This window comes from Staurois parvus, unplaced genomic scaffold (genome assembly GCF_062004578.1).
Source record: "Staurois parvus isolate SC_StPar_1 unplaced genomic scaffold, SC_StPar_1.0 ptg000287l, whole genome shotgun sequence".
Lineage (NCBI taxonomy): Eukaryota > Metazoa > Chordata > Amphibia > Anura > Ranidae > Staurois > Staurois parvus.
In genome coordinates, this window is record NW_028318083.1 from 9162391 (window position 1) to 9187296 (window position 24906).

The window sequence follows — 24906 nt, forward strand, 5'->3', positions numbered from 1 at the left end:
GACATGTAGCGGAATATATTTTGACCTATAGTACCCTGAAAAAGTATTCATACCCCTTGACATTTTCCACATTTTGCTATGTTACAACCAAAAACATAAATGTATTATATTTTATTGGGATTTTATGTGATAGACCAACACAAAGTGGCAATAATTGTGAAGTGGAAGGAAAATGATATAGTTTTCAGACATTTGTAAAAAAAAATTGAAAAGTGTGGTGTGCATTTGTATGCAGCCCCCCTGAGTCAATACTTTGCAGCGAAAGGTGGTTCTACAATTACAGCTGCAAGTCTTTTTGGGGATGTCTTTACCAGCTTTGCACATCTAAAGAGTGACATTTTTGCCGATTCTTTGCAAAATAGCTCAAGCTCTGTCAGATTGGATGTAGAGTGTTTGTGAACAGGAATTGGCAAGGCTTGCCACAGATTCTCAATTGGATTTAGGTTTGGACTTTGACTGAGCCATTCTAACACCTGAATATACTTTGATCTAAACCATTCCATTGTAGCTCTGGCTGTATGTTTAGGGTCGTTGTCCTGCTGGAAGGTGAACCTCCGCTCCAGTCTTAAGTCTTTTGCAGACTCTAACAGGTTTCTTCTAAGATTACCCTGTATTTGGCTCCATCTATTTTCCAATCAATTCTGACCAGCTTCCCTATCCCTGCTGAAGAAAAGCATCCCCACAACACAATGCTGCCACCATCATGTTTCACAGTGGGGATGGTGTGTTCAGGGTAATATGCAGTGTTCGTTTTCTGCCACACATAGCATTTTGCTTTTAGGCTAAAAAGTTTAATTTTGGACTCATCTGACCAGAGCACCTCCTTTGCGGTGTCCCCCACATGGCTTCTCACAAACTGCAAATGGGACTTCTTATGACTTTTTCAACAATGGCTTTCTTCTTGCCACTCTTCCATAAAGGTTTGTGGAGTGCACGACTAATAATTTTCCTGCGGACATATTCTCCCACTTGAGCTGTGGATCTCTGCAGCTCTTCCAGAGTTATCATGGTTGCCCGGCCTATCAGTTTAGGTGGACGGCCATGTCTTGGTAGATTTGCAGTTGTGCCATACTCTTTCCATTTTTGGATGATGGATTGGACAGTACTCTGTGAGATGTTTAAAGCTATGGGATATTTTTTTATAATCTAATCGTGCTTTAAACTTCTCCACAACTTTATCCCTGACCTGTCTGGTGTGCTCCTTGGCCTTCATGATGCTGTTTGTTCACTAATGTTCTCTAACAAACCTCTGAGGGCTTCACAGAACAGCTGTCTTTATACTGAGATTACCTCACACACAGGTGGACTCTATTTACTAATTATGTGACTTCTGAAAGTAATTGGTTCCACTAGATTTTAGTTAGGGGTATAAGAGTACAGGGGCTGAATGCAAATGCTTGCCATGCTTTTCAGATATTTATTTGTAAAAAAAATTTTAAAACCATTTATAATTTTCCTTCCACTTCACAATGATGTGCCACTTTGTGTTGGTCTATCACATAAAATCCCAATAAAATACATTTGTTTTTGGTTGTAACATGACAAAATGTGGAAAATTTCAAGAGGTATGAATGCTTTTTCAAGGCACTGTAAATGTATGAAGATATTTTGATTTTTAGAATATTTTGCTGGCTATGTTTTGTAGCAGAAAGTAAAATTTATTTATTTTTTTCAAAATTTGAGGTCTTTTTCTTTTTATATCATAGAAAATAAAACCCCCAGATGTGATCAAATACCACCAAAAGAAAGCTCAATTTGTGTGAAAAAATTATATAAATTGCATTTGGGTAGAATGGTGCGTGACACTGCAATTGTCAGTTAACCACCTGTTCACCCCCTATGGACCAGAGCAACTTTTACATTTCTGCTATGGACCTGTTTATTCAGTGATAACTTTGTCATTACTTAAGATAAAAACAATATATGTATTACGTTTTTATCTTAAGAACAAACAAGGCTTTCGTTTCGTGAATATTGTCTTGCAACAAAGATTTTTTTTTTTTTTCTGCATTTCTTAAACAAGTAAATAAAAGAAAACGCTCATTCTTTTTTTTGAGCAGTGTTAGTTTAAAAATAGTGTTACTGCACATAAAAAGTGCAGATTTTTATTCTGTAATTTGTCCTGTTCAAAATGACACTAAAATTATGATTCTGGTGCAAAGCATTACAAAGTTATTTACAAATGAGTTAAAGTGGGTATTTTTCAATTTTGCGCTTTTTTAAATGTGAAATTTTGTAAATATGTTTTAAAGGTGTAAAAATATTAACGAACAAACCAAACATAAAAAGTTAAAATATTAGTAGTTAATAAAATAGAAATGAACCAAAAAAATCAGCAGGAAAATAATTGAATGGAGAAGGAGAATAAGGGGTTAATTAGGGCTGATTGGCATAAACTAAGGGTTAATAAGGGGTTAAACAGAGGAACATTTAATTCCTTTTTTTACTTGGGTTGCTTTAACTGTCTTCATCAGCAGATCAAAGTTCTTCCCTTTGAACTGTAGATGAATAAACAGATACACAAAGGAAACATTGTTTCTTTGTATTTTTCTGTACTCAAAGTTGAGCAATGTTGCTGATAAACATTGCCAGATTTATTTTTTTCTTTTTGACAACTCCAGCTCTCAGAACTTTCTTCCTGTACTCGGCAATGCCTCTTTGAATAATTGGAGCTGAGTTACCGAGCACTGGGGCAGGGAAGGTCCTGGAAGCAGGGCAGGGACTGAATGTGTTGCACACGCCCTGTGTACAATGATGTCATGTTTTTGGGCATGTCTAACAAACCCAGAGTCTGCAACTGGTTAAGGTAGCACTGTGCCGAATAGCAAAAAAATGGCCTGGCCATGAAAGGAAGTAAATCTTCTGCAGGTCAAGTGGTGAAAATCAAATGGATGAAAAGGCTGGAGCCCCTCTCTAAATTGACTGCTCAGAAACCCTTGGTGCTATATAAATCCTGAATAATAATAATAACAATGATAATGTGCTTATGCATTTCTTTTGTGTCCTTTCATAAGTAGATTTGTTGGGTATTTTTTAAAAATTATTTTTAAATGTTTAACCTTTTCACAAAACATAATTCACAACACCTTCCCCACACCCCCGGACCCCACTGCAGTTATCTCCTTGGATGATTATCTTTTGCTGCCCATGCCTGCCAGTGTAGTGGTCCAGGCATTTGAAATCCATGCTCTTTTGCACTTTCCTCTCTTTCGGGACACCTTCCTGGAAGATAGAGGGCTCATAGATGCTTTCATTGGTTAGCAGCAAGGTCACGTGCAGGGGCGGACTGACCATTTGGAAACTCGGGCACTGCCCGAGGGCCCGGGGTCAGTAGGGGGCCCCATGAGATGCCCCTGGTACCTTTTTCATAGGCTTTTTTGAGTTTGGGCAAGGACACAAGGGGCCCTATGATCCCCTATTGCCCGGGGGCCCCATGAGTTGTCAGTCCACCCCTGGTCACGTGCCAGCGCTGACCAATGCCCATTCACCATTGAGAGCATTATGATACTACACAGCCTCTGCAATGCGTACCTCATTGAGGATCACACCCACTAGCTGTAATATTTGTAATACTATAAGAAAATATAAATAAATACAACTGTTACTGTTATTAACCTCCTTGGTGGTATGATTCTTTCCGATTTTTTTGTGCTGAAAGCGGTACCATTTTTTTGCATGAAAATATGTAGTTTTTTATTGTAGGCTTTAATTTTTAGGAATAACTCACTGAAATCTGTACGAACAAGAGTCTATTAAACATTCCGGGAAACACGAAATCATAAATTATAATTTAATAAATAATCATAAAAAATCATAATATAATAATAAATTTAATTCAATAATATAATCAAACCAAAAACACTGAAATTTGAAATACAGAGGCAAATTCACACATCGCTGAGCAAAGTCGCAAAAACGGTTTCAGTGTCTGATGACGAATTTCCCCACGAATCATTATCACTCAATTCTGCAAGTGGTTCTGATTTACTATCGCTGTTCTAAAACCGCTTTTGACGTAAAGGGACGCTTTTTGGATGCCATGGACTTTTCTAAGTTTCCAGGCAGAAAGAACAGTCAAAATGCAGGCAGGGCACAGGACAAAGCAGTAGGGACAAAATATATGTGAAATGCATTGAAAACAGCAATGACAGCAAAAATGACATTTTTTAAAAATTCCAAATTTGCCGCCGGATCCGGCTCCCGTACGTCCCGACGGAACACAGAAGCCGGATGCCGGCATCGGCCAGAGGAGATGGCCGGGGACGCTGCAGGGGACACACTGTGGGGGCGAAGGACAAGGTAAGTGCTGCAGGGACCCCCTGAGCAATGCCGCATGGTAAGCCCGAGTGTAGCTCGGGGTTACCGCTCTTTGTACTCAAATTTTACCCCGAGCTACACTCCGGTAAACCGCTAAGGAGGTTAAAGGAACATAAATAAGTGAAGACCACCATAAACAGCGCTCACTAATGAGATGCAATTCAATCCCCAAAATTGTGTGAAATGTAAAACAATAGAAAATTAATAAATATAAATAATACATAAACAATAAAAATAAATAATAAACAACACTTCCACCAAACAGTGCAAAAGTGAAAAAATATCAGTTCATAATATAAGTAAAGTCCAAATCTTTCTTTCAAAAAGTATCCACCACAATCGTGATCTCTGATGTGCTCAACACCCCATCAAAGTGCAAACTCACCAGATGCTGGTGATTTAATCAGCATTAAATCAGATATCAATAGATGTGGAGATTCATTAAACCAGATTGGCTCAGATTTAATAATGGTCACTCATCAGATGGTTAATCCAGCTCAAACTCCATCAAGGTAAGTATTATTCAAATTCCATATGTAGGTAAATAAAGAACACTCACCATTGCATAATACCGTTTAGAAGTTTATTGCCAACAAATACCCCCCTTAGACTAAAACTCACATTGTATAAAAGTACAAAAAGCATTCAATGATAGGTGTAGCTGCAGTGAAACCGCTAGCTATTTCAATGTGTGTCTCACCACCCGCTCTGTAGATTACAAATCTCGCAATAGCGGTCACATGGTCCAGCCACGTGGTCGCGGCGTACGTGGTGACGTCACTGCTGATCACGCCCTTACGCGTTTTGTCACACAACTTCCTCTGAGGGTGTCGGGCTTTATTATTTTTTTTTTGTAGGTGTCATTCACATGGACATTAGAAAACGTTGCATTCAGATGTGTACAGCGTATAGTTTTGTGCACATCTTTACGTAGCATCAAGGAAGTCTTTGGGCCCATACACTGGTCTATGGCTGGTAGCATATATTTACACTGCATTTAGCAGTGTTCAAAAAATATGACACAGCTGCTTCCGGACCCCTTTATTTTACCTTAAGTTATAACGTATGCATGTAATTGTGGCACTGTGTACATTCATACCGGCATACAATGGCTCTATTGGCCGAAGTGTAAACATGAACATTGTGTTGAAGCTGATTACACACTGTTGATTTTACATGGCGGCCGAATTGGAGAGTCATTGGTCATGCTGGGAGAAGAACTAGTTCTCCTGTGTATGACATATGGGCCTCTGTTCTTCAGGTTCATGGCGGCAACTCAGCCAGTCATATTTTATACACTCAGAAAAGACTTCTCCCACTGGCCAGCACACCTGATGAGACAGAATGGATTAAGGTGTCCATTTATCACGCAGTGGTAAATTACCGCTGCTCAGTTCTATGGCATTCTCAGAGGACACAGCTCTCCTCTGAATTCCTGTTTATCAAGCGGTCCCAAAGAGTAATGAAGTGACCTACAAATGCTTTGAATGCTAGAAAACGGCTGCTGTTAAGAGATCAGTCAAACACACAGTTTATTAGGCAGCAGTAAGTTACTGCTGCTTAGTTGGCCACACACACGCACCAGCCTTTCTCAACCAGGGTGCCTTGAGGTTTCGTCAGGGGTGCCTTGGCAAAATTTCCCAAAAGTTGTTTACAAGCCAGCGGGTGGAACAAGCCTGCCTTTTAGTTACACAAAGCCACAGCAGGTTTTCATTGTGAACCATTACAACCTTTTATCTGCTGGCATCCTGACAACCAATGACGTCATCAGTTGATAAGGAGGATGTCAGCTGTCTGCACTTCATCCTAGTTTGACCCTCCCCTGCCCCTCTTTATCAGTGCTGGGGTCACATTAGCTCAGTGATGGAGAAAAACTGAGGGAGAAGAGAAACCCTGGGATACTACTCTGTACCAGTGTGATAAAGTGTATATGCTTTGGAAGAATAAATCACCTCCAATGTTGGGTGTCCTACATGTGTGGATGTTGCTGCGTTATATAAAACTGTTAGAATAGTTTTCCATAATTTAGAATGGGGTGCCCTTTTAAAATTATGGACAGTCTTGAGGCACCCTATTTCACAATGGGGTGACTCAAGACTGTCCTTAATTTTAAAGGGTGCCTCGGGACTGTCCATAATTTTAAAAGGTGCTTTGACTGAAAAAAGGTTGAGAAACACTACTCTACCCGATCGGGGGTTGTGAATGGCAGGGGGCTTATCCACTGTCTTTGGCGCTGTGATTGAGGAAGAAGGAAGTCCATAATCTTCTTCCTTCCTCCTCCATTCTCCTGGGATTCACTCTTCTCTCCCCGTTTCTTCATCTCTGGGATGGAGAACCTGGGAGGGAGAATATTCACACAGATCACCAGTGAAGGGCTGACATCACACGCCTTCATAAACTGTCCGTTTCTGTTTCTCTCAATGACAAATTCTCTGTGTGCTGAGATGATCAGCGGAGAACATGTTCTCCACTGATCATCTGTTTCATAAACCACTAATGTACTGAGATCAGCTGATCTCAGTTTCATAAACGGACACCTTAGAGTGTTGTAGTTCTCCATCAGCTCCCCTTTGATGAAGGGCCAAGCCAACCAAATTCTTAATAGGCAAAAACTGCTCCTCCCACTAGCTTTCAGAGCAGACCTGATGGGGATCGGACTGCCTGTGTATTGTAGTTGGCGGCAGGAATGGCATCCTTGGTTGCTAGGATACGGGTGGCAGAAGCTGTGGTGTTCAAAAAAAGCCATTTATGCTGTAAGAGTGTACGCATGTCAACATTGCTCAAATGTTACATGTGTATAAAGCACATATATATGCAGGATTTTGCTAGCAGTTTTTGCCAAGCAAGATTCTGTTGTGACGTGAGCACACAGCCCTGTATTGGAAAAACAGAATTATAGTAATGACTAAACACGTGTTCATGTGAAACGCATCTAATGCTCCTCTGTCCTGTCTTGGCGCTGTCATGTTATTATATTGCATGTAAAGGATTCCAATAAAGGATTTCATCCAGCACATTGCTGTTTGTGTGGCCAACCATTCTGTTTTTCCAGTGCATCTGTGATCACGGCTCGGGCCAGCACCTACGTGTCTGTGGAGGGGTTATGCAGATTCGGCACTCACCTGGAGCGGATCCTTTGCTCACACAACCCTGTAAAGCATGAAGAGATGTTTGTTTTAATTTTTTAATAGCACTCAGCTGCATGTAGGCAGCTTATTTAAAAGGAATGAATATGTATGTCCACACAGCTGAGTATTAAAGGTACGAACAAAAGGGCGCACAAACGCAAAACCCGTGCATCAAACCCAGCTGTTTGGGTGAGTTTTTACAGCCAATGCATATCCATTAATTTTATATGGGCCGCCTGCAAGCAGCTCGCTGCTAGTACAAAAAGTAAACAAATGCCTTTTCATACTCTCTGGGGCTGCGTGTCCATGTGAATGAGCCCTCAAATATAAGCACACATGATTTGCAGTAAGTTGATCTTCCACAAAATCTAATTTGCGTGAACTATTTCTAAAATGATTTAGTAAAAGTGGGTTGAATCACCTTTTGGATACTTGTGTATATAATGGAGATTCTAGATCATCAGGACACTGTTACTCCTGCACTGCTGGATTTACTTTTTTTCCATTACATTAAACCAATATTTTGCTTTTTAATGGCCACAGCAGCTAGGGGTAACTGGAATTTTTTTATGGAAAGACAAAGAACAGCACGTGATCTAACCTGCTAGAAACCATGCAAAAATTAAATGACTTTTTGGGAGCTGAATTTTAAATTGTATGCATTTATATTATGTTTAATGAATATCTGTTTTGTTTAAGGGAACTGGATACAGAATCCCCCAAAGAAACTTCTACGATTCAGCTACCCAGTATCTTTGGTATTGACCATGCAAAAATTAACCAACAAATTTTTGCTTACAAGAAAAAAATGAAAACCAAGGTGATTGAAACTGACAGCAATGAACATTCTCAGCGACAGCAAGAACAACTTGCGGAGATTAGGAAACAGAATTTACAAAAGAAAAAAATGAAAAAGCAGAAGAGGGCTTCTAATGACCTCAGCCCACAGGATTATCAGTTGCTCAGTGCTATGGACTCTGAGGAACAAGAGGAAATGGACTTTGAACTAAGTGAAGAATTAGTGGAGTGTCATGAAGAAGAGAAACCAAATAGTGATGTCTCTCAAAAATAAGCATTTAATAGTGGCTTTATCTGCCAAGAGGAAACCCATTTTTTTAACCATCATTATAACTTAGAAACTGCTGCATTGGAATTGTTTTCTTTAATTATTTGTATTTTTGCAAATCTTTCAATATGGCATGAAAAGTCTATAAATTTTAATGTTAAGGCTTGCTAATTAAAATGTTGTAATAAAGTTGGTTTGTATATGGGGATTTCTCTTTGACGGTTTGTGATATATGTAAACTGTGATAAAGGTAATTTTAAGATCACCTGGTACTACATGTTATGTTATCTAGGAAAACCCCAGAAAGATGCATGCTGGCTTTTTAACATTTATGAAGCACTCCTTGGTTCTTTTGTAAACTTGCTCATCTTACCTTTTTCTACCATGACACTGATAGGTAGCAAGGTCATAGTATTGGAATTGATTGTCTGGGATTGTGGCCTGAGGCGAGGAGTTAAGGAGGGAAGTGAAGAGACAGACTGCTAAGCTAAATAAAAAGACAGAAAAAAAAAGGATTTCTTATTCATCGCATTCTGTACAGGACATAGGCTACTTTTAAGAACTGACCATGGATACTGACAAGGGGATGGCAGACCCTTCTCTACTGAGAGTAGCTTTCTGGCCTGTAATTCCGATTTATATTGGAGGACGTGTAACTAAACTGTATACTTGCCTTTATCACTGACCTCTGTGTCTGGTACTCTCTCTCTCAAACATCAGTGGTGCAGTTAGCTGCAGAGTGCTCTACAGGCCCATTGCTATGGCAATCCCAATTCTGTTAGTTCCAGTTCCTGAAGACCCTCACCATAGAGGAGAGGGCATGCCTTCCTGAAATGGGCGAAACAGGGAGTCCCCATCTGGTGGGTTCTACCCCGCAGAGCAGCCAGTACTTTGATGTGTTGTGTCTTTCCAAGAAGGGTCTCTCCCCAACGGCTCACAACGCAACCCTCCAACCCAGCCTGTGGGGTAATCCCTTGACACAGCCCCCTTATTTGGGCATTGAGGGGTGGGTGGCAGAGTACCTTATTCTGGAAGCAGTGTGTGCACTGATTAATGTTGTGAGAACCCCTTAAGGGATCCCCTCACCTTTATAGTGGATGTCAGATGAAAAAAAAAAATTAGACAAGGGGGCAGGCCAGCAAACACTCAGCACAGGGTCATAATGAGGTTGTTTGGATTTCTTCTCAAAACTTAACATCTGGGTCTTTCGATTGGAGTCTCCCCTGATCTCTATGGGTACCTCTCATTACTGCTTTTTTAACTGGAGAGGAATTTTCTGTCTCTGACAGACCTGATGGGGAAAGTCTCTGCTCTAATAGACTGTGGGACGCACAAGGTATAGGCTCCATCAGAAAGTCTTTGAAAAGGAATGCTTTCTAAACATTTCTTACAAAAACACCAAAATTGAGGAAGTCACTAGTAGTGGTGCACCAAAAAGAAAATTCTTGGACCGAAAATGAAAATTCAGTATACATTTGGCTGAAAACCGAAATTGATAGTTTTTTTAACCGCCACCCTTCCATTTCCTTTATATGGCAGGCAGGAGGCAGTCATATGACGTTCTGGGATGATGTCATATGACGTCCTCCCACTCTAACTACACATGCGAGCCCCCAGGTGCGCTGTGTCCCTGGGACATAGAGGATCACCGATCACAGTAAAGAGCCCATGACACAGGCTCTGTCGTGATCAGCTGTGTCCAGCTGGTAAGCAGCATTCCTCAGAGGGGACATCTACACTGATGATCAGTGTAGCCCCATCAGTGCCACCTGTCAGTGTGCACCAGTGCACATCAATGTCACATATCAGTGCCCACCAGAGCTGCCTTTCAGTGCCAACTATCAGTGCCAGTCAGTACCACCTATCAGTGCCACCTAACCATTCCAATCAGTGCCATATACAGTAGACATAAAAAGTCTACACACCCCTGTTAAAATTTCAGGTTTCTGTGATGTAAACAAATGAGACAAAGATAAATAATTTCAGAACTTTTTCCACCTTTTAATGTAACCTATAAACTGTACAACTCAGTTGAACAACAAACTGAAGTCTTTTAGGTGGAGGGAAGTAAAAATAAAATATTACCTATTTACAAAATTGTATAACAAACTAGGAAAATACTTTTTTTTTCAAATTTTTCAGTCTTTTTTTTAGTTTGTTTAGCAAAAAATAAAAAACCTCAGTGGTGATTAAAAACCACCAAAAAAAGCTCTGTCTCAAAAAAATTATAAAAATGTTGTTTGGATAAATTTTTGTCATTCAAAGTGTGACAGTGCTGAAAATTGGCCTGGGCAGGAAGGGGGTAAAAGTACCCAGTAGTCAAATGGTTAAAAAAAATATATTTTTTAATACATAATTGTATTATTTTAGACTTTTTAATTAATATTATGAATTTAAATGAATATGCATTTATTTTCAGCATTCTTTCGGCCAATAGGCTGCTTTCACACTGAGCAGCTTTTGTGTTAGAAAAAAAAGGCACAAGAAAAGCTCAAGAAAAATGCATCCCTTTAAAATTCAATCTATGTATTTACATTGGTCCATTGTGCGTCCCTTGTGGTGTTAAAAAAAAAAAAAAATTCTGTTTTCCACATTTTTGGTGCATATTAGGCAAGTTAACAAAAAAAACAATGCACCAAAAACGCACCTTCACAGGCTTTGTTCACACCAATGTTTTTATTAGGGCTTATTGCAGAATTTAACATGGTTTCTTATTGCAAAACTGACAAAACGCAAATTTCATTGGTGTGAACCTGGCCTGAAATGCATTGAAAATGCATAAAAATTGTGTTTTTGATGCATTTTTAATCTGCCCAGGAACAAGTTGGCCAAAAAAAAAAACCAATTCTAAAACCGCATCAAGTTGGCCACTGGTATATCAGTGCATCCCTAGTCACGGGCATAAAGCTCACTATTATCTGGTACAAAGAAAGCTAAGGTGCCCATGGAAAAATCTCCCGCTTCTGGGTTTACGAAAGTTCCCTCCATCCCTTCAATACCTCTGCTTCAAAAGCCAAGTCTCCCATTCAGTTCCATTTTAGGTCTTGGACATCCAAGCCAGCCAAATCTACTGCCAACTCCTCCCAACAATGAAGGTACACCTCCGGTTTTGCAGGTGGGGGACAATTATTGGCCGTTTCAGCTGTCTGGATCTATGGGTCTGGGAAGTGGTGTCCAGGGGTTGGAGTACTGCTCTCTACTGCCTCCCCTCTTTATACCCTCAATTTTGCCCACCTCTTCAATGAGATCGCCTTGCACCAACTTTACTGTACTGAAGTAATTGTTCCAGTTGCCTCTGAGGAATGGTTTCTGGGCTTTTATTCAAACTTCGTTCCAAAGCCTGTCCGTGGTGTTCACCCCATCCTAGACTTGAAGGTCCTCAACACCTTCTTGCGAGTTAAAAAGTTCCAGAATGGTTTGGACTGGTCTGTGACTACATCTCTGCAACAAGGGGATTTTCTAGTATTGATAGACATTAAGGATGCGCTGTTTACATATTCCTATTTTTTTTCTCCCACATCAATGGTTCCTGAGAACTTGTGGTAGGTGAGTAACATTTACAGTTTGCCGATCCTCCCTTTGGTCTGTCCATGGCCCCTTGGATCTTCACCAAGGTGCCTGCCCTGATGCTGGTACTGCTGTTACCTCAGTACCTCCACATTACTGGATATCAGGATGACCTTCTCTTGAAGGAATACTCTGTACTGGTGACCAATGTGTAGCAGACATTACAGGCACATCAGAGCTTCAGACGGATTCTCTGCCTACTAATGCCCTAGTTGCCTCGGTGCCTATGGCTGTGGAGACTCACAGCTGCAATAGCTCTCAGGCTTAGAAGGAGTAACAGGTTGGTGGAATTTTCTTGTCTTATTTCTTGCGGTGCATACCATTTTGTATTGACTGAGCAACCATTAGCTTCTGCTAGTACTGCTACCTGTCAAAGGCTACGTTCACACTAGCCTTGTGTGCAGGCGGCAGAGAGGCGTTTGGGAAGCGTTTTTACCGCTTCCCAAACGCCTCTGCCAATTCTGCACATTACAGCACATGGTGCTGTTCTAACGGGAGCGTTTGCGTCGCGTTGCATCGCGGCAAAACGGACGCCTCTGGTCGAGTCAGGAGGCTTTGAAGCCTCCTATTCTCGTCTATGGTGCTGCTCCGCAAACGCCCGGCCGGCGTTTGCGGTGCGGTTGTGACGCGGTTGCGGGGCGTTTGCAGAGCTGTAACACCACTCAAACTGTATTATAGGCGTTTGTGGGGCGTTATTAACGCTCGGCAAACGCCTAGCAACCGCCACTAAACCGCGCATGCGGCGTTTGCGGAGCGTTTGCCGAGCGTTAAAAAACACTCCGCAAACGCCGGACCAACGCTTGCCAAACGCTATAGGGGCGTTTGGCAAGCGTTGGTAAAACAGCCAAGTGTGAACGAGCCCTAAGACTGCCTTAAGACTGCTATAACCTTTCAGTTTGCCATGCTTCTCCCAGCCATCCTGTATGGGATCTGGGAGACTCTGTCCTAACTTTTCTGTCTGAATGTTTTGAAGTTCTATACCCATTGACAAGTCCTCTTTCACAATTGGACTATTCCTACAGTTTTTGCCAGCTGTCTTGTCTTAAAACAACAACGTTGATGATTCCTGTGAGGATGCAACAGTGTTTCAAGTAATATTAAACTCCAAACCAAACATGCAATGTATTGCAGCTTACTGATCATTAGATGTGGTGGCTGCATCAGTTTTTCCTGTCTTTGGCTTATTTTCTCTCTGTTTTCTCCCGCTGTTCTGGTCAGTAACACACAGCATTGTCTGTCAGTCTGGGGGGAGGCGAGTGTTAGACGGACAAGCAGATTTAAATGCACTAACAAATTGAAGCCAAACTCCAGCTAATGCTTTAAACGCAGTTACCGCAAACAGATTTTTTTTCTTTTGAGATAAACGTTTTACATAAAAGCTGATCATTGTAATCACCCTTTGCTAGTGTTAAATGGTTTGTCTCATCTGTATAGCTGATACATTCTGCTGGAGAGCATGTTCTTTTGAAAAAAAACAGAGAACAAGAAATAGCCATCACATCTAAGAAACAATAAGCTGCAATATAATGTTTGCTTTTGTGTTTAATACAACTGTAAGGATCCAATGTTCATTGTGGGGGATTTCTACCAGGACCTTGTTATCTTTTGCAGGCCCTGTCTTCCAACCTGCTATGTTTGTTTTGCAGGTTTTTCTAATGTGTGAGAATGGACTAGACTTGAGAGGATCCCGCCTCTGTTTTCAATGCCTCTTTGGTGGAAATTTCTTGTCATTTCTTGCACAGTTCTTTTATCCATTGCTCTGTGGAGTACTGCTTAGTTAGGGATTGGACAGCAGAGCAGGCATATAAAAACATTGCTGAGTATGTTCTTCAAGGGACAGTGTCTCTTCATAGCTGCCTTGGATACCATCATTTAGTATGTATCTGGGGTAAGAGTATCTCTCTACCCCAGCAAAACAAAGCCTGGGTCTATAGCTGTGAAGACCTCCTATCTCATATTTGCAGCCAATTCACGATCCCTTCATTATTCCCACAAATTATACTCTTAATGCCAGCCCAAGCCAAGGGTACACTTCAACACAACCCAAGCCTGTGGAAAAGTCTTCTTTGACGTGCAGGGACGTCTCACATCCAGCTAAGGTAGGGATGCATCTCAGATGTCAGGAAACAGGATGTGGTTACTGGGGGGTTGCTTGCTGTTCTTCTTATGCCCGCCCTGAATTTTGTCCTTTAATCTCTCTGTGTCTTTGCATGAACAAACTGATCCCCATAGAGCTATTACAGAGCCTTGGCTTTAGGGATTCTGCCCGTCTTTACATTAGAATTTCTTCTGTGGTTTTTTCCAGAATGTTTTTCCATCCTCACACCAAAGGGTTTGTCAGCCATAGCTTGGAGCAGATGGCCCTAAATGTCTTCATTTGAACTCAAATACTTTGCCAGGTCTGTTGCAGCCCCCTCCATCCTCAGGGGACAGTTTCTTGACTCTTGTGGATTTCAGGGACACATATGTTCTGGTCCCCAGTTACCAAGACATCATCTCTTCCTTCACCCATTATGGGCATCCAGCACTATGGGGACCTGTCTTTTTTCTTATCTTCTGCACCCCTCTTATTGTCCAGAGTACTGATTTCTATAATAGCCTAGCTGGATTCTCATTACATTACATGGGGATATCTGGACGACTTTCTGTAGAGGAAAAGTCTGGTCAGGTTCTGATCCACACAGTGCAAACAGTATAGACTTTGAAAAGGGTAGCTAAATACTGAACCTTCTGATACACTGTTCAACAAACTTTTATTTTTTGACAGTTTTGGAAACAAAAGGATCCATTTCTTAATGAATTTCACATTCTGAGTTCAAATATAACAATGAAATTTGTCAATTGGCTCTAGTTTTTCTGTAAACGGAAAGTTTTCTACTATAGGCGTAATGACTACATAATGCACAATAATTATATAGATAGATGTCTTTCCACAAATATAAAGCAAGTGATATTGACTACAGGAGATTCCACTGTTGTAGTCTTGACCCCAAAAGCTCTGCCTTGTTCTTCGGAAGATCCAGGTCTCTGATAAGATCGCTCAATTCCACTTGTGTAATGAGGTGTGGTTCAGTGGGTGTGGATGGAAGAAAGTCTGGGTCATGTGAGGTTGACGGTTGATGACTACACGCTTCAGGTTCTTCCTCACTTGACTCAACCACGAAGGATTCTGGTGCTTTAGGAATTGGTAGCCCCTCTCCATGAGGAACTGGACGTATTGCCGATGGAATATTTGGATAGTGCACAGATAACTTTTTCTTCTTATTTAGCCCTTTTACAATTGGAGGCACCATACAAAAGTAACAATTACTAACATGATCTGTTGGCTCTCTCCAAATCATTGGCACAGCGAAAGACATAGATGCCTTTTTTCCATTCAACCATTGCTCCAGTGCCGTCCCACAAGAATTGCAGCATATATGTGGTGCCCAGCTCTTGTCCTGGTCTCCTATCTTGCAGCCAAAATACAAGTTGTAGGCTTTCTTAATCATTCCTGTTATCCTCCTTTTTTGTGAGATAAAAGGTATTTTACCGCAGATATAGCAGAAATTATCTGCTTTATTCACACAAGTTCGAGGCATTACTGAGTAGCCTATATAAGCATAAAACGAAATGTAAAGACGCTGTCGAACTACAATCAGCTACAGATACTGCAGCTTTTATGCAGTGAAGTGATGCAATTAAAGGCTAATATTGCATCATCTCAGTATACATGCAATTTTCTATTGGTCACCAGTATCAATTGCGCAATATGCAGCTGAAGTTGCATCATAATTTTGAATGGCTTACGTCATTAGATGGGTGAATATATCATGGAAACTAGAGCCAATCAACATTTTTTAGGGTCATTTTCGTTTTCAGCACCCCAAAATTATGTAAGATTAGCTAATTTTATGCCCAAAACTTTTTACCTGTTGAACAGTGATATCAACGCTGGACCAGACTCATCGCTTTGAGTATCTGAAACTTGTCCAAGTCAGGGTTCCTCTGAAGTTGAGGAGCAGCTTATTCTGTGCAGGGAAACCAGGGCTTGACAGTACCCTTTCTTGAGGCATTTCTGTTATCAGATACGCTCCAACTTCTATGCTACGTATGAAAAAGTTGCTTACAAATGTTCTATATCACTGTGCACTCTGTAGTGAGAGCAATAACTCTAGGGCCAATATTCACAGTTATCTCTAAAGTGATGACCTGTAGGGGCATTTAAAGAGTTGTCTATAAAAAATGTAGGGTACCAAAGTTTGTTGTAATTTTGTGAGTGTGTGTAGTTTTAAACCTTAACATGTAGGGCAGCACAGTGGCTAAATGGTTAGCACTCCCACCTGGCAGTACTAGGTTCGTTGGTTCGAATCCCAACCACAGCACCACCTGCCTGGAGTTTGCATGTTCTCCCTGTGCCTGCGTGGGATTCCTCCGGGTACTCTGGTTTCCTCCCACACTCCAAAGACATGCTGGTAGGTTAATTGGCTCCTGTCTAAATTGGCCCTAGTATGTGTATGTATGCACATGAGTTAGGGACCTTAGATTGTACGCCCCTTGAGGATTAGGGACAGATGTGAATGTACAATATATATGTAAAGCGCTGTGTAAATTGACGGTGCTATATAAGTACCTGAAATAAATAAATAATATCTTTTTAATTCGTGCAACCTCATCTTTTATTATTTACCCAGAAAAAAATAGTAATATATAGCATTTGTGTGCCCTAAAATTAACTTTATTCTATTTTTTTAATAAAAACATTTTTTAAACACTTCGTCAGAGCCCCAGTCCTGGGAGACAGGGGTTTTTCAGAATCAGTGGTCCCTAGGTGAAGAACATTAGCTAGTCTACTTCCCATGGGGTCTACCATTGCACATGGACAGCAAGTTCTTGATGTACTGCTTTGTGACTAATGGAGCTGCCTTTAACAGATGGCAGTGTTGGCCACTGCCAGGGACCACTCCTAGGCTATACTTTTGTTTTTTGTCTAGTATCCAACTCCTGATGGTGACACTATAACCCAGTGGTCAGAAATAAAGAACTCAGCTGTGCCCTTCAATGACCTTAAAAAATGGATATTACAGTTATTACAAAAATGCTATTTCCCCCCCTGGAAAACCCTTCTTCCCTAATTCCTTAAGATCGTAGGCAATTGAAAAGAAAGTATATTTTTTTTGCGCCAAAAGGCTAAAGCTCTTTAAAACAGTCTGAGATGGAATAATATCTGTATTTTTGGACTCCTAAAGAAATCTGAGGGACAAAATCCTGACGAGTGTAATGAAAATGTCTGCAAGTTTCATTCCCTAATGCTCACTTCTCTGTGGCATTTTCTTTTCAAGATGATCTCTCCCTCCCACCTTCTCCGAAACAACCAAGGAGATGTTCTCCAGTGTCTGGATGTGGAACTCACTGTTCAAATTTATCTCTCAGCTAGTTTCCTTACAGCAATGGTTTTTTTTTTCCATAAGGGGCAATCTGCTTCTCATTTCACAATTGCTAGGTGGATTTGACAACATATCATTCAAGCCTATTCTTTTTGAGACAATGTTCTTCCTTTTCCCAATAGTGTAAACTCCAATAGGTTGGTTAGTGCCTATTGGGCTTTTCAGCATCAGGTGTCTGTTTCATGGATTTGCAAGGCTGCTACCTGTTCTTTTGTTCACATGTTTGTTAACATTTAACAAGTGGATATCCAGGCCTCCGCTAATGCCAAGCTAATCTGTATGTTTTTGTGGGCCTGTTAGCCTTCATTTGCTTTGTTGCCCACACCTCAGTTGGACTGCTGTTGGAAGTACCTATGTACCTGGCTGCTTCTGCAATGATGTACAATTAAGAAAATATCATTTTTTAATTACTGGAATTTCTTCTTGGAGTACATTACAGGACACGTGCACCTCCCCTCTGTTTCACATGATCCACTCTTATCATTGCTTGGTAAAAAACTGAGGCATGCTGGGAGCAGTAAGGGATATACTGGGATGTCCCTACTGCTCTTGTTTGCCAGTATTTCTTTCCCAGAAGGCAGTTGCTTTACTACATGAGGTAGTTGTGATAAAATCAATAAAAGAGTATTCAAATGGTTTTCTTACAGCTACAAATCAACTACTAATTTTCATTGCTCAAAAAAAATTAAAGGAACACTTTGAAAACACATCAGATCTCAATGGGGAAAATCTCATGCTGGATATCTATACTGATATGGACTGGGAAATGTGTTAGGAACATAAGGATGCCCCATCTTTGGATGGAAATTAAATGATCAACCTACAGAGGAATGAATTCAAAGATATCCCAAAAATCAGTGAAAAAATTATGCAGCAGGCTAGTCTATTTTGCTGAAATTTAATTGCAGCAACTCAGAATAGTACTCAGTTGTTTGTATGACCCCCGTGTGCTTGTATGCATACCTGACAACATCGGGGCATGCTCCTAATGAGACAACGAATAGTGTCCTGGGGTATTTTCTCCCAGATCTGGACCAGGGCATCACTGAGCTCCTGGACAGTCTGAGGTGCAACCTGACGGCATTGGATGGGTCGAAACATAATATCCTAGAGGTGTTCTACTGTATTTAGGTCAGGCGAGCAAGGGGACATTCAATGGTATCAATTCCTTCATGTCCAGGAACTGCCTGCATACTCTCGCCACATGAGGCCCGGGCATTGTCATGCACCAGGTGGAATTCACGACCCACTGCACCAGCATAGGGTCTGACAATGGGTCCAAGGATTTCATCCTGATATCTAATGGCAGCCGGGGTACCATTGTCTATCCTGTAGAGGTCTGTGTGTCCCTCCATGGATATGCCTCCCTAGATCATCACTGACCCGCCACCAAAACAGTCATGCTGAACGATGTTACAGGCAGCATAAGGTTCTCCATGGCTTCTCCAAAACCTTTCACGTCTGCCATGTGCCCAGGGTGAACCTGCTCTTATCTGTGAAAAACACAGGGCACCAGTGGTGGACCTGCCAATTCTGCTGTTCAATGACAAATGCCAATCGAGCTCTATGGTGCCAGGAAGTGAGCACAGGGCCCACTGGAGGACATCGGGCTCTTAGGCCACCCTCATGAAGTCTATTTCTGATTGTTTGGTCAAAGACATTCACACCAGTGGCCTGCTGGAGGTCATTGTGTAGTGCTCTGACAGTGCTCATCCTGTTCCTCTTTGCACAAAGGAGCAGATACCAATCCTGCTGATAGGTTAAGGACCTTCTACGGCCCTGTCCAGCTCTCCTAGAGTAACTGCCTGTCCCCTGAAATCTCCTCCATTCTCTTGAGACTGTGCTGGGAGATACAGCAAACCTTCTGGCAATAGCACATTTGTGCCATCCTGGAGGAGTTGGACTGCCTGTGCAACCTCTGTAGGATGCAGGTATCGCCTCATGCTACCAGTAGTGACAGTGACCCTAGCCAAATGCAAAACTAGTGAAAAACAGTAGGGAAAAATATGTCAGTGGCCTCCACCTGTAAAACCATTCATGTTTTGGGGGTTGTCTCATTGTGGTCCATCTATTGCACCTGTTGTTAATTTCATTAACACCAAAGCAGCTGAAACTGATTAACAACCCCCTCTGCTACTTAACTGACCAGATCAATATCCCAGGAGTTTAATTGACTTGATGCTATACTCTGATTAAAAAGTATTCCTTTTTTGAGAAGTGTATGAATATTTTAATCCAGGGAATTAATTTGATTACCCTTGTGGAATTTTTTCTTCTTATGAGTGGTAAAATTGTGCGAAGGCTTTTTTGTTTTGCCTTCCCATAGATCATAACAGCAGATGGAGTGTGGTAGCTGATGATGCACCACAAGTGAAGAAAGAGAAGACTGAATGGTAGCTGAACATAGACTTGAAAGGGTAAAGGGGGAGATGGTAAAGGGGCAAGAATGACTACTGGTTGTAGTCCAGTGGGCCATTGTGTAAGATGCTGAAGACAAGGAGGGGAGATGAGAGGAGTGGCAGTTGACCACAAAACACAGAAAGAGGTAAGGCAGGCTGATGATAAACAATAATTACAATAATTAAATTAAGCACTTTCTACTTAAAAAAGCATTGAGACAAAAATAATACACTACAGCATTACTTATGTAAGCAGAATATTTACTGGCTGATGAAAACATCTGGAGACCCAGGACAGCACCAAGCCATTATAATGCAGATAAATATACTTCATCAGATGGACCTCTGTTCTTAGGCTCCAATGTTGAGTCCCATATGGCCTGGAGTACCTAGGGAACATACTTTACTTGATGAAAAATCCCTAAACTTGTCTTTCACTTTAAAGCAAATCTACAAGGATACAAATATGGAAGCAGCCATTGCTAGCTGGTAGTGCAAGATTCAGGGTTGTCTTTCTTCACTGTTCTATTTTTGTGAAGTTCCCTGGGGTCATTATCCCTAGTCAATCCAAGGTCATTTTTTTTTATTTTACCAAGCTCATGCATTTAATAGTGAACACAATTTTTCTCCCACTTTTTATTGTCCCCACCTTTCAACTCATCCATACTGAGTAAGGACAATAATTCATCATCTTCCTGACTGGTCTGCTGAACAGAGGCTTCTCCCCTCCCCCAGCCTTACATAAGCAGAGCAGCAAATGGACGCTGTTCTCTGGCATTCTGCCTACTCAGCCAAACTGTCATGTGACTACTGCTGTAGCTGTTTCCATTTGCAGGCTCTCTGGAAAATTAACCCCATTTTAATACTAGCATTGCAAGTTTAAATGTAGCAGGTATGTAATTACGAGTCCCTAAGCTTCTAAACTTCACATTGATGTTTCAGATATGGAAGTGATAGTTGGTATCAGTCTGTAAGGTCTGTACATGCTTGTAGCATACATCCAAAGGACTACTCCTACAAGCGCAATGTACTATAGCAAATTCAGTTTCCTGCCTGTATTGCATGAAAACATAAAAAAATAAAAATGCAAAAACAAACTTTTAGGGTTAGTTTACACCTACTTAGTTAAACTGCATTGATTTGTACCAATCAACACAGGCTCAGTGCCAGGGCGTGCATAGAGAACAATTGTTTTCTATGTGCTCTGTTCACACTACAGCTCTGAGGTGATGTGTGGTGCACTGCATATATGAATTTTTAATTACCACGTGCTATGGTGCATAAGCTTTAGTGAACTTCAATTTAATTTTGTGACACTTCAATAAAGTAAAAAAAAAAGAATGCTGTAACAGTGCATCGCTCTGCCCGTACACAACCTTATTTTAACCACAGTTAAAATGAACTAAATTTACTTATTGTTTAAAAATCTGAACGTTGGGAATTACTTTAGGGGTAGAGGAATACACTGTAATACTTACCTTATTCCTTGCTCCAGTAAGGTTTAGGCACTCACCTATCTCTCTGAAGCTCCAAGCTATGGATGGGTCCTCACCCGTTTCACGTACAGTGCAGGGCTATTACCCTTGCAGTGTATGTGACATTATCACCATGCAACGGCTGGCCAGAGTGCCTTAGAAAAGAGGCTTCAAAATATCGGTTGCATAGTGTGGAGGAAGCATGAGAAGAGAGGAGTAAGGCTGACCATGCATGAGTCTTTTTTTTTTGTTCAACCAGTAGGTTAAACGAAAGAAAATGACTTGATTCCCCATCCACATGCTCGATGTGGATGGGGGAATCCTCTCCCACTGAGCTATTGTATTCTTACAGCAGGGATACTTCTCCACCCTGAGAATATACTAATCAGTACCACTGGCTATAGCCGAAAGTGCAGATTAGGAGAACATTTTTCAACAGACTGGTTGTGCACAAGTCGATCAATACACATTCCACCAGTGCAGTTCAGATCTAAAAAACATTCAAACATTTACTGAATATTGAACATGCTGGTGCACACTTGCAAATGATTACTGGTTTTTAGGCTTGGTGCACTCCCGTGCGTCGGGAGTAAAGCAACCCATTTTTTTTCAATGGGCTGACCTACGCCTAAAAAATTCAGAAAAGAAGTCCCAGGCTCTTTTCTTAAAATATACTGCACCAAAGAACATGGTGCTGCAGCACCATGTGGTTTGGTGTGCTGCAAAATGCAGTAGGAGATATTTGCTAAAACTGGTGCACTGAAAATCTGGTGCAGGTGTGCATGGTAGCCAATACAAGAAAGGATTTTGCTCGCTTTGGAAACTGCAGCTTGACATGCTATCATTCATCTTATGATCTACCAGAACTCCCAGATCCTTCTCCACCATTGATTCCCCCAGCTGTACCCCCCCTAGTATGTATGATGCATGCATATTCTTAGCCACCAAGTGCATAACCTTACATGTATCAACATTAAACCTCATTTGCCAAATAGTTGCCCAATTAAACAGTGCATTGAGGTCGGCTTGTAAATTGGAGACATCCTGTAAGGACGTTATTCCACTACGAAGCTTGGTGTCATCTGCAAAGACTGAAACAGTATTTGTAATCCCAGACCCTATATCATTTATAACTATATTAAAAAGTAAGGGTCCGAACACTGAACCTTGGGGTATACGACTAACAACCCTAGACCAATCAGAGTATGAATCATTAACCACTACTCTCTGAATACGATCTTTTAGACAGTTTTTCTCCCATTTACATACGGATTTTTACAAGCCTGTAAACTTTACCTTTCACATTAGCCACATGTGGGGAACTGTGTCAAACACTTTTGCAAAATCCAAGTATACCACGTCCACCGCCACCCCTCTGCCCAAAGTTTTGCTCACCTCCTCATAAAAAGAAATAAAATTTGTTTGACTACTCCTGTCTTTCATGAATCCATGCTGTCTGTTAAAATATTTTTTTTCAGCAAGAACTCATCTATGTGGCCTTTTATTATCTTCCAACTATAGATGTTAAACTAACAGGTCTATCATTACTTGGTAAAGATTTTGACACCTTTTTAAATATAGGCACCACATTGGCCTTATGCCAATCCAGTAGTACTATGCTAGTCATTAAAGAGTACTTAAAATTAGAAACAATGGCTTTGAAATGACAGAGCTCAAGTCTTTAAGGATCTGTGAGTGTATGCCATCCGGTCCAGGTGCTTTATTCACCTTTATTCTTTCTATATATTTCTGGATCATATCAGTTGTGAGCCAATGTGGATAATCTGGGGCTGTGTCAATATCATGCCCATTATGGACAAGAGCTCCCCCATGCTCCTTTATATACACAGCGCTGAAGAAGGTATGGGTGGGTGAGTGCTCTCTTAGCAATCCTGTTGCTGGTGAGTTCCCACCAGCAACAAGATCACTAGAGTGCCACGGTCCTGTTACTGTCATTCACAATACGTTACAGAATAGAGGTCATTTGACATCTGAAAGTTGCTGCTGTCCAAACTGCCCAACCTCCTGCTAATAACACATGGTAAGCTCAATTTACTTAGCTATTTAGATTGCTATTTGCCATAATTTCTGAATCCCATATGTTTGTGTGATAGTATCACATATATTAACAGAAATGTGAATACCTACAGAATTCTGTGTTGGATTTTTCTTTGGTTATTTGAGGTCACTGATTCAAGTAGTTTTATGAACAGCAACAGTCATACCTAAGGAGGCCTCTCACTTCTAGCAATTAGCTCCAAAAGTGATTATCAGACAAGTAAAGTAAAGCTACATAAATGTCATTCATTTTACATTTTTACAAGTACAAATACTGTTAGGAATGGACTGGCCAGCAATGGTGGGACTCACCTGCCTTTTGATCTGCAGTACCAGGGCTGGCCAGCGGGTGCTCCCAGCAATCAGAGACTCAACCTTTCAGCCAGCTAACACCTGGAACTGATGATGCTGGGGTATTTAAGGGATGGCCAGACTTGCAGACTTGGCCTTGGTGTTGTGTTTGTCCTGGGCCCTGTATCTGTCCTGCATCCTGTTTCTGTTCCTTTGCTGACTTCTCCTGCTCTGATCCTGGCTTGTGACCCTGACCATTCCTCTGTCTGACCCTCTGTACTACGCTGCTTGCTACCTGTTCTGATCCCTGGCTTGTGACCCGGACCATCCCTCTGTCTGACCCTCTGTACTATGCTGCTTGCTACCTGCTGAACCTGGCCTGTGACCCCGACCATTCTCCGCTTGCTCCCCCTGTACCTACCTGCCCAATTGATATTGACCTGGCCTGCCTGACGACGCTTGCTTGTATATACTGTTATCTGTGGGTGGTTTGGTTTGGTTTGTTTGCACTGTATTATGTTTTAGTATTGCACTGCGTTTATGTTTGTACTGTTAGTGTTAATAAATTATATTGTTTATAACATATCTGAGGTCTGCGTTTCCCTGCTTCAGTCACACACCTCTGGTCATACCTGGGATCCCTGACATTACACCAAGGCCAATCCTGACCAGAAGTGGCTGCACAGGGAAGCCATCTTGGCTTGTTGATGGGAAGGATGGATCTTGATGAGGTTGAGTATTTATATCTGCTAGTGTTTGATGACAGGGAGTATGCTTATCAAACTCTGAAGGAGTATACCCGGGATGAATTGCTAGAATGTATACGGCTCGCTCATGTTCTAGTAGATCAGGGCACAGTGTTCTCTGAGGTGCAGCCATTGATTGAGGTTTGTGCAGAGTTGGTTTCAACTGGTTCCCCCGAATGCAGGGATGAATTTTTGCCACCATTTAGTGCAGACCAGGTAGAGTCCCTGGTGTGGTTATTAGAGGATGATGTGGGTTACTTTCTGGAGCGTTATTCCACATGTTCACCACAGACACTGAGAGATTGTATAAACGCAGTACAGTCATTGACCAGACAGGCTTTGTGTAAGCTCAGCTTTGTTCAACCCATACTGCAGACATGGACAGATTTGTTGCACCCAGCCTCAGTCAGCTTACAAAGACCCAGTCCTGCTT

At 41.4% G+C, this 24906-nt stretch overlaps 1 protein-coding gene across 1 annotated transcript in view; it reads left to right on the forward strand.

Moving 5' to 3' along the window:
• LOC149458368 (putative ribosome-binding factor A, mitochondrial) overlaps positions 1-8719 on the forward strand; it is a 30150-nt gene extending 21431 nt beyond the window's left edge. The window contains exon 7 of the mRNA XM_089682219.1: positions 8145-8719. Within this exon, the coding sequence (XP_089538345.1) occupies positions 8145-8517 (373 nt within the window). The 3' untranslated portion in view covers positions 8518-8719. The remainder of the gene's footprint in view (positions 1-8144) is intronic.
• Positions 8720-24906: the final 16187 nt, after the last annotated feature.